The sequence below is a fragment of the Saccoglossus kowalevskii genome, chromosome 17, assembly GCF_978046115.1.
Source record: "Saccoglossus kowalevskii chromosome 17, keSacKowa6.1, whole genome shotgun sequence".
In the NCBI taxonomy this organism is placed as follows: domain Eukaryota; kingdom Metazoa; phylum Hemichordata; class Enteropneusta; family Harrimaniidae; genus Saccoglossus; species Saccoglossus kowalevskii.
Window position 1 is genome coordinate 23,918,925 of NC_140657.1, and position 11,273 is coordinate 23,930,197.

General features: G+C 35.3%; 1 protein-coding gene across 1 annotated transcript; it reads left to right on the plus strand.

Moving 5' to 3' along the window:
* Positions 1-3,592: 3,592 nt before the first annotated feature.
* LOC144359392 (uS5 assembly chaperone PDCD2L-like) lies at positions 3,593-10,087 on the plus strand. The gene is made up of 7 exons (XM_085491771.1): positions 3,593-3,646; positions 4,976-5,160; positions 6,148-6,305; positions 6,895-7,353; positions 7,975-8,088; positions 8,792-8,940; positions 9,942-10,087. Exons 2-7 carry the CDS (start codon positions 5,071-5,073, stop codon positions 10,067-10,069), a joined length of 1,098 nt encoding a protein of 365 aa, XP_085347897.1. The 5' UTR covers positions 3,593-3,646; positions 4,976-5,070; the 3' UTR covers positions 10,070-10,087.
* Positions 10,088-11,273: the final 1,186 nt, after the last annotated feature.

Below are 11,273 nucleotides of genomic sequence, written 5' to 3' on the forward strand. Positions count from 1 at the left end.
GCCTATAACATTTTTTGCATCAACAAATTTATAGGCAATATAGGTAATAGTTATTATTAAGAACAAATTTGTACGATTAACTTTTTTATCGTTTGTTCTGAAATAAAATTTTTAAAAATATATGCATGAGCGCGTGTGTGAATTTTGGAAAACATGGTGACCCACCAATTCATGATATCAAAAACAGGGTGACCCCCCCTATTCGAACAATCAAAAACAGGGTAACCCCCCCCTACTGATCCACCGACCCCCCATAAGTCGAAGTAACTGACCAATCCCTTAGATTTGATTTGTTTACATTCATTGTCTACATTTCAATAAAGCTGATTGGATTTTAGTTCACTGAAGAGTATCTACATATCAACACAGTCTCTATAGAGGGATAGAGGGACTGTGATATCAAATAGCAAAGCGTGCAAGCTGGTAGACAATATCAATTTTGCCAAATTAAAAAAAAAAAACTTCCATGGATGTGGTGTTTGGTAGGTCATTTTCAACCCTAACCCTAACCCCGAAAAGGCAAAGGTATAATGTATTTCAATCTGAAAAGCTTCCACAAACTCTGAAATTCGAAGTGTTAAAGGGTGGTGGTCGTCGTGCCGCGCATGTGCGACTTTTGTGTTGATAAACATTGATTTTCCCACAATCCAGTGCGCTACTGTAATGTAAGTCCTGAGTACGCGTTTTGACCTGGACGCAACGTACATAAATTGCCGCCGATAACCGCTTCGACGTCTTCCAATCACCAACGAAAATACATAATAAAAACTTAGTAACGTCTCAGTTTGTACTTGTTGGTTTGCAAAACTGTCAAAGTCGCCATTTTTGTTCATATGAGTATCATATCTCGCGCATGCGTGGCACGACGATCACCACCCTTTTCATGTAAGCAAACAATGTATTTTACACGATATCCTGAATTGTTCGAGTTACGAACATCGAGTTACAAAAATGACCACGCCCACATTTTCGAAACCACACCCACTTTTGCGAAACCACGCCCAAAAATGTGCAATTAACAGTTAAAGAGCGGTAGTCGTCGCGTCGACATTTGTGTTGATTAACATTGATTTTCCCATAATTCAATGCGTTCTTCAAATGTAAATCACAAGTATGAGGTTTGACCTGGGCGTGACTTGCACTAATTACAGCCGGTGACTCTTTCGATACCTTCCAATCACCTAAAAATATTTAATTAAAGCTTAGTAACGTCTCAGTTTGTACTCGTTGATTTGCGCAACAGCCAAAGTCGCCATCTTTGTTTATATGAGACCCATATATCTTGCGCATGCGTGGCGCGACGACTACCGCCCTTTAACCGAACTTCGAGTTACGAGCAACATGCATTTTTCGTTTTGTTCAACGTTGTATATTTTCAGTACATTGTAGTTCGAAGTTCAGATACTTGATAATTAAAATTCTAGTTACTAAATTGGAAAGTTAAACAAAACAAACGGGCAACATACACTGTCACACAGTATATGACCATTTTATCTTCTCCTGGAGTGAGTTAATAAATATCATCGTTATTATTATTCTTTAGGGACAGGATACGGCGCCCGAGGTCGTGCGGCGGAAGCGCCCGAGCTGGCAAAGCCGTATCCAGTCCATGAAGGTTGTGTCATACACATGTATCTTAAAGTTGTAATTACAATTTTACCACGGCGTGACCTCAAACACACGACGTAATTTAGAATGACACGTTTTCTTTTGATTGATGAAAGCCGGGCGCGCTTGGCCGGGCGTGATACGGGAAATTATTCCCCTGATGTGAGGGCGCACTTCCCAAAGAGTTACGAGGCCGGGCAATACGAGGTACTGTAAGAGGATTAATTATTCACTGGGTTTTAATTTTGCTTATTTCGCTGACTGTAAAATGCGCTAAATTAAAACCCGGTAAATATGTAAAATTTAGCACAGAACGCTTTATCTAAGTCTTAAAACCGTGAATTTAAAACCCACTGAATATGCCTGAAATGGTAAGTCAGTGAAATTTAAACCCAGTGAAAATTAGTAATTTTACAGTATGTGATAAATGATAACACTGGTTACCAACTTAACAACAACCAAAAAAGCTCGCATCATTCAGTCTCAAATAAAGTTATATTCCATTCCCTGCACGCTTGGCCGTCATTTGCTGTCGTGGAATACTCCACCAAATACTTTTTTTTTTTATCTATCATCAAAAAGTCAAAAAAATGAGCTAACCACGAAACGAATATAGTTTAAATACACTTGGCCACCATTTGGTCAGCTCAAGTTGACAAATAATTAAATGCCGGATTTTCGCATATTTTATTTCATACTCGAACACATTTTAAAGTGTAAACCTAGGCTAATAACATAACTCTCGCAGACGAAAAATCTCCACAAATGTAATTTATAGTTTTTTAATATTACTTTCAATTCTCCTGAGATTCAACTCTTCGTCAGTATAATTAGTCCACCATCTTGATTCTTGAAATATGTGTGAAGTATAACATCGTAGCGTATGTTGTGAAAAATTACGGAAATGATTTCATCTATAACTTCTAAAGTCGGACTTCCAATTGGTTGAAAGTGTCATGGTAGCATACCGGTGCCACCCATACATATATTGTTGCCATGGCAACTGAATGCTTACTCGTGATTCTTCGTATAATTTATACAAATTAGCAATGTGAGTGGCACATACAGATTATATATGACCCGTTGACCACAAAAAAAACAATTTTTTTTCAGTGGATAAAATACTATCTTTACTTTTGGTGTCTTTGCAACATTCTATGTTCCATTATTATATACCTGAGTAAAACCGATTCTGGGTGAAATCATTTTTTTTTTATTTTATTTTTTTGTGTGCAACAGATGTTATTTTACTCATAGTCCTTTGCTGGAGAATTTAAAAAGTGGACAACAATGTCAATAGACCGTGACCACTTTCCCGTGGCGAGACTGAGGTGCAAAAAGTCCTAGAAGGGAATTCTATTTTTGTTACGTCATACACATAGAAGCCCAATAGCACACGTATAAGTTTACGTTACACCCAAAAACGGCATGTGTGCGCAGTGTAAATGCCGTATTTTCCACTTCCGGAAAAGTGGTCTATACCACTTAAGAATCTGTTTTGTAATCTGGACAGCATTGCCTGCTAGCAATTGATGTCACCCGTTCCCCTTCCTAAATTTTGGATTTTCTGTTATAACTTTTCCTTGTCACTCTTTTTTATCTGTTTTGTGCACTGCATCCATTACCGTCCATTCCATTCCAACAGTTGAATACTTATAGAAATACAAGTGATGCATTTTGTCATATCTTTTAGTACTAGTATTTATTCTAAACTCTCATTTCTTTATACATGTACTTACTATTTACATTCGAGTGAATCCATCGGTGAGGGCGCAATAACTATCGCCAACCTTGTACATGTACATATAAATCACGCATTATGTATTGACCAGTAATTTACAAAATTAATGATTCCATAATTACTTTATATCGATACTAACGTTTAATAACAACAATTCTTGAATTTGTTTGAAATATAAAACATTTGTGCAGTCAATTCTGTATTTGTCGAGGACAGAATTACCAAACATATAGACAACCAAGAAGTGGGTTGCAGGTTCGTTCAGGTTATTTATTTCCACAACGTGTTAAGTATGAGGTAGGATAGACACAGTTCTCAAATCTTCGTGTACATATATTTACTCATGATGAATTATGTCCTCATATCTCCTTATTATCAATATTGAATAAATAAATTAACAGATGTATTGTACTGTGATCGGTCCGGATGCTACTTTGTATATGTATGTTTATTTTATGTGTCTATCCGGACGCTAATCTGTGCCAGAACAGAACAGAAACTAAAAAAAAGCTAATATTTACTAATGATATCGGACACTGATCAGACTCCCACCACTGTTAAGTTGTAGCGTCACAGCAATTCAGGCCCATTTTTAACAAATCCAAAATCACTCAGGATAATTTTGTTTACTTTGTGATAATTTAGTGTTAATAATTTTAATGAATAAACATGAACGGTAAATACTCATTAACGAAGAGGACATCAATAAATTGAGTACGTACAAGTTATAGTTTATGTTATGGGTTTAACAAAATTAATTGAATTGAATTTTTGCCCACATGTTTCCAGGCAAAAAGGCAGGTATAATGGCAATAAGAAAGGCAATCGAATTGTAACCTGTGTGACTGCAACACGATTGGAAATAAAATTCATTAAATTTTGTTCTGTAACCACCAAGACATCTCTAAGTTTAGATAAAATTTCTTCCATGCTTTGTCTATGCATCTATCCTTCAAAGTTTGAGCAACAAGGATTTGTTTTGTTTTAATTTCTTCAAATATTGACCATTTTATACTTAATTATTTAGCATATTTTGTTTTTAACATTTTAGAATTGTTTTAGTTTGTTTGTTTGTTTGTTTGTATTTGTTTGTATTTACGCAATCTGTATTGTGTACGTTCCAAATTGATTATCCTATCCTATCATATCATATTTCAATGATTGAACAATAATTTCAATACATGCATGTACATTCACAACAATATATTTTCCTCTACAATAATGATGCATTTATAAAATCTCTGTAACTTTATACCAGAATTCTAATCGGCAATTTTCCAATATCAGGGGTTGCCAATGGGGAATATTGTATTTACGGAAAGTAATTTTGTATTTACATTTTCCCCCAAATATTTTTTATTCTGAAGTCATCTGCAAATGTTTCTCTTCTGGCAATTTATCTTCTTTAAAATGCTCAAGTGAATAGTTAGGAGTGTGCGTCTTTGCGTAAAAATCGCTACAATCAACGATGCGCTGAACAGGAATTCCACTTTTTTGTTATACCATTATCAAATTTTGGAGAGTTGATGACAAAAAATCAGCAATAATAACCATATAAAAATCTTTCATGTATGGTATACCTATATAAAGTGGTTTCATTAATTACACATTCGTCCCGTTTAACAGAATACATGCTAGGAGACCCATGTTGGTGTTTTAGTTGACAGTGGATGATCGAATGTAAATATTGGTCACTCTGACAACATTATTCTCAGTATGCCATGATGTCTACAGTTCTATTAGGTGTGTGTGATGAGCCTTTATTAGATTCAATTACTACATGGAAGTGTAATAAAATTGGATCTTTTCCAGTAAGTAACCATAATTATTTGGCAGTGTATATTTGTGTGTGTGGTACAGTACCTACGTTGTGACAACTTTTAACTTTAAACTGACTTGTGACGACAGGGCCTACATTATGACGACCCTCACTATTTTCATAATTTAACGGGGCATATTAAAATTTAATTGAGTTTTAGTCAAGTTCGCGAAGCTTAGGTTTAGTAAAGGGGGAAGTATGGTACAATTTATATTAATATTAATATAATTGTACTATACCTACCCGCTTTACTAAACCTAAGCTTCGCAAACATTTCTATGTTCAGTCATGGGATATTTAACTTTCATTTAATTAAACTTCATTAAAACGCAATTCTACGTTGAATTGCATTATAATTGAGTTTAATAAAACTCCAAATAAAACTCCAAATAAAACTCCAATTAAAACGCAACCCAAATGTGTTGTCACAACGATGGGCGACATGAAAGTGTGTGTGTGTGTTTCTGGCATGGGGTGTCTACCTGCTAAATTCAACAACCCCCAAACCAATCAAGTTGTAGTGTGTGATCCATGTGGTACTTACACAAAGTAGTATTTTTTTTCTTAATAATTTATGGACAAAAGAATTCACATATTTGTATATTTTGTAACTGTTAGATATTAATGACAGTGGTGTTTCAAAGAAACAAACCATTGATCCCAGAGAGTATGGTAAAGCATATTTACTTTAATACTGGACAGATGAATATGAGTACATAAAAAAACGATGCATTACATTAGGAAATGAATGGTTTTATGGAGGTTTATAAAATATTTATAAAACACTCATTCAAATATGGGTTCTTACCCATAAGTCTTTGCAGGTTTCTTCAATCATTGGCCAATTTACTGCCATGCATCCATTAATGCATTTTGATCGGTCACGTTGTTTTCAATCGTCATTTTTTTATTTAATAATATTCATATGTTTTTGAAATTATTTGTACAATTCCAAATATCTAATGTGTTTATTTCACAGGATTGGATGACTGCTGATGACATCATTCTTCCAAGATGTAAATTATGTAGCGAATGCCTCGTATTGTTGGTACAGATTTACTGTCCTGTGTCTATTCCCCACAGAACGCTGTACGTTTTCACATGTATCAGTAAATCATGTCAAAACAAACCAGAAAGGTAGGAGAGATGATTAATCTCAAAAATTTAAAATATAAAGTTCTTTCCTGAAAATGTGAACCATATAAAAATTCACCCTTACAACCAATCTTTGTTACTGAAAATACGTATGGAGGTAGTATTGATAATCATGAATCATAGGTCTAAAGGTCACAATACATATCCTGCCTGGATACGTCTTAACTTTTTCACCACCAGTTCCTTCTTTTCATCACAAATTCACAAAATAGTTCCGTTTATAGTCTGCACTTTCCTTCAGAAGATTGGGACAAAAATAACCAATTGTTTTGAGTAAAAACTAAAAATTGGCTCAAATTTGTCTATTGGCTCCAAAATTGGGGCTTATTTCCAGGAATATTGAGGAATAAAAGAAAAAAAAAGTGCAGACAAATTTGGTTGAGAAAGTCTGGTGGTGAAAAGATGAGCACACAGTGTTCATTGTGAATCCCATGGGATGTGTAGAATGTACATGAAGTACATTAACGACTATGGTGCTTCAACATCTTATGCTTATTACATGTACATATTTTAAATTAAACATGGTATATAGCGTTCTTGAAACGAGCGTATTGTGTTTTTTATATTGTAGCTGGTTGGTGTGGCGTTCACAGTGTTTCGATACAGAGAAACCAGTGGATGTGAAGAAAGAACAAATGGTAACCATGGCTACCAATGACTGGTGTGATGAAGCAGATGACTGGGGGGATGAGGATACCAGTTCTTGTCTCAGCATGGCAACTGATAGTGCTGGATTAAATCAGTCCTCTGTTGCCACAGCGATTAGCTCAGGAGTTGTAACAAAACCTGAAAAGTTGTCAGATATGCAACAACCACTAGAAGGTGCAGACATCACAGCTTCGAAATTAGAAAAACTAAATTTACGAGACAACCTCCCATGTTTTGTTGGTTTTTACATTGCCGTGTTTGAGGAAGAGGATGATGTGAATGAAGAGGAGGTTAACGATCATGAAAAACAATTAGTAACAGAGTATGAAGAAAGAGAAGGGATCAGTTTGTCTGATTTACAGACGTGTGCAGCCAGTACATGGTAAATATGTCATTTGCATTGACCTTAAAGGTCATACATCCTTACACGTATGGGGGCCACAATTACAATACAGTTATGGATGCCATATTTGTGAGATATGTCATTGTCACAATATCTCATGCTTACAAATCATCATCAACAAAACTATCTGGGACTATCTGCATATGTTTCACAATCACGGAGAGAGACGGAAATGCAGTAATGAAAATTAAATACACACCATAGCAACAATATAGTGTTTGTTGTGCGGGTCCCATGCTCTGCATCCATTGCTTAGAAACTACTTCAGTTATTTATCCACAATGCAGACTAGCACTTTAATAATAATTACAAAATGAGGCAAAATTGTATTTGATCTGCACCTTTGATACTATTCCATGTACAACCATATTTACTCTATTAGTAGCATATCTGTTTATGTAAATGACAGAGGTTTGTCAGTGGCCAAACTAAGTTGTTTTTTTTGTGTGACTAATAGAGCAAATACAGTATGTTATCTGTTGTATAAATTCATGAGCCTAAAACTGTGTGACTTTTAAAAATAATCAGTGCATGTGAATTCAACTCACGATGGGGAAATATCATTTTGAATATTCTCAACAGATTTTGATTTTATTTCAGCTCAGCCAAAAGTGAAGGTAAAGAAAAGTATGAAAAAATAGTTGCCAAACATGGAGATAAAACTTTTCAAAAATATTTAAAAAGGATTTCTTTGTGTCCTGAGCAGTGTATTAGGTAAGACTTGTGTATAAATTAATCAATACTTCCTGAAAATTGAAGCTGGCTATCATATTCTTCTGATTTCTATGCAGGTTTGTGTTTTTGTCCCCTAATTTTTCCATATTTTGCACCTTTATCAGACTATTATTCTATGCCAAAGCATTTTCTTAAAAAACCCAGACATATTTGCGATAAGTGAGAGTTTGAATATCCTAGCCCAAATGCACTCGATTTGACAGCAGTATTGAATTAAAGCTTAAACTCAAGAAAAACACGAAAACAGTTAGTTTTGGATAATATCACATTTCACTGACTTCACTGTAACTCATAGTTGTATTTATATCTATAAAGCTAAAAGAAAATTTTTTTTTAACTCCAAATGTGCAGACTACTTTTTATTTTTATTCTGTAATTTATGAGTTTTCAGTACATTTTCTAAAGTTTGAAATTATTTCAAAGAAATGCTGTCACAAGCATGTTTTAAACTAAGAAATAAAGATCTGCAGCCAATGTGAAATTACGTTTATGTGGTCGCAAATAAACAAAGTATTTCATAAAAATATATATAAATGTGAGCAAAATGTCGAACAAACATTTATGCAGAAAAATTCAACAGAAGAGAAATGAATAACAGACTATCAAAATCTAATACGTTCATTGCAGCATTTTTAGCATCATGACGAATAATGTGCTAATAATTCCTCTAATTGTTTTTCAGATACCAGTGGAATGGAACGCCATTACTGATGACATCATCTTGGAGTGATAGTGACGTTCCAAAATGTCAATACTGTGGTGTTAATAGAATTTTTGAACTACAAATCATGCCTGCTATTATACCCATATTGAAATTACAACCATACCAAGGTAACTATAATAATTGTGGATACAAGGGGAGTAAGCGTTAGAATAAACCATTACAATTGTTAGGATCAAAAGTTCAATGTAAGATAAAAAACTTAATTCCTTAATTTCCCCCACCCCCACCCCCCTCTGACACTTAATTGATAAATATTGATCATGGTGTCAGACTACTTTCACCATTAAATACAAATTGATAATCGGACAGTAGTATGGCATAGCAGTTGGTTCTTGGTCCATGCCCTGAAATTTGACGCACATATTTACACTCGGACCAAACCATTTTCTCGTCTTGGATGTTTTTGTTTTTTTCATTTTCTGTTATTTTTGTCCATGATTGAATAAAAAAAAAAAAAACGAACTACAATGCTTGTTTGACTTCATTAAAAAATAAAATCGTTTTTTGTAGAATGGAAACTTTTTTAGGTCACCCCCCCCCCAACCCCAAACTAAACAAGTTTTTTATTCGACATCAATCTTTTGAAGGCGTCCCTAAATCACAGGGACTGTGTATAAATCTAATGCATCTACCAAGATTTCTCAGTATACCTACTGATGTTATGAGACAACAACACTGTACAGAGTTGAAGAACTTGTAAAATGTGCGGGAATTGAGTCCCAAGCAACGATAACAACACACACTAAAAACACAAAGGATCATGGGTAGACGTTTGTAAACAATGACACGCTATGACCATCTGACGCATGCACAGGTGACGACTTCCTCGCTTTAAGGTGATTGGGATATGATATATATAAAAAATAGTAACTTTTTTACAGCAAGAAAAAAAAATAGTTCTAAATAAACAAACTAAAACTATGAATCTTGTAACAAAAGCATATTACATTTTTAGCCCTGAAGTTACATGGTCTTGTATCTACCATGCTAATACATGTATTAAGTGGCATGACTTGGTCAGTTTTTTAATTTTCATATTTTAAATACCCAACCAATCCCAGATCATTACCATGATTACAAGTAAATGATCTGTTTTGTTTCATTTCAGAATGTGTAGTTGATTTTGGCAGCGTGTCTATTTACAGTTGTCGTGACAACTGCTGGCATGAAAATCTCCCATACAGAGAAGAATTTGTTGTAGTAAAACCGGATCCAGATCAACATTACTTCAAATAAAATAAACATTCTCAATAATGCTGTTGTCGCTTTCTCAATGCCGTGGTCCTCAAACATACCTCTGCTAGCTCGCTTTATTTTCCTGTCAAAACTATGGTTACAAAAATGTTCATTTTGTGAATTCGTTTACTGACTTCGATTAAAATTTGATGACACGAAAGCCATTTTGTGTTTTATCATATACCTCGTATTGCCTGGCCTCGTATGGGAAGTGCGCCCTCACATCAGGCCAATAATTTCCCGTATTACGACTGGCACACCGCGCCCAGCTTTCATCATTCAAAACAAAACACGTTATTCTAAATAACGTCGTGTGTTTGAGGTCACAGTATGGTAAAATTGCAATTATACCTGTATTGTATATGATAAAACCTTTATGGACTAGATACAGCTTTAGCTGTCCTCTGTTGTATGGCTTACGTGCCCTCACAACTCTGGCGCTTCTACCGCAAAAGCCATATCCAGTCCATGAAGAATAAAAGCTTCATGTCAGATGACAGTAAGGGTAACATGAACATGTTACTATGATCAATCACTGTTCCTATTTTATTTGAACGAACTAAAGAGAAATTCAAACACAACCCCGTACAAGTCGGATTTGCGCGTACATTTCATTTGTTCTCGACTGTACAGTATTTTAAAGCGGGAGGGTCGTCACCTGCGCACGCGCGGGAATTGAGTCCTAAGCGACGATAACAACACGCGCTAAAATGCAAAGGCTCATGGATAGACGCTTGTTTGTAAACAATGACACGCTATGGCCATCTGACGCATACGCAGGTGACAACTCCCCGCTCTAAAGCCACGCATACGTCTGATTTTTGCGTACGGCAATTGGCATATAGACGAAAATACGCCTCATCTTTTCCATGCGCAACTACACTGTAGAGACACCCTTACATACCTCATTCAGAGTGTGATTTGCTGCTACTATCTATCTGTAGGTTGGCATAGCACAGCCGACGTAAGAGGATGTGGTACAAACGATGTGTAACGCACCCATGCTCCTCCGTCCGCCCGCCCTCTGCGGCAACAGTGGGAATAGTGAAGGCTTTATTTCGATAATGACGGTACATGGTCAGAAAAGTCTCCTTTTTGGCTCATTTTATTGTAAATAATATATATTGCCTTAATTTTATTTTTATAATTTGAAATTGTTTCGAGGCGAATTAGATTTAGAGCTCAAATTGATTTTCCACGTGTG

What these genes read in the sequence shown, in the direction of transcription:
- LOC144359392 (XM_085491771.1), top strand. Translation starts at nt 5,071, where the DNA reads ATGATGTCTACAGTTCTATTAGGTGTGTGTGATGAGCCTTTATTAGAT. An exon ending in ATAAAATTGGATCTTTTCCA is followed by an intron (nt 5,161 to 6,147) that starts GTAAGTAACCAT and finishes TTTATTTCACAG; the next exon opens with GATTGGATGACTGCTGATGA. An exon ending in TGTCCTGAGCAGTGTATTAG is followed by an intron (nt 8,089 to 8,791) that starts GTAAGACTTGTG and finishes ATTGTTTTTCAG; the next exon opens with ATACCAGTGGAATGGAACGC.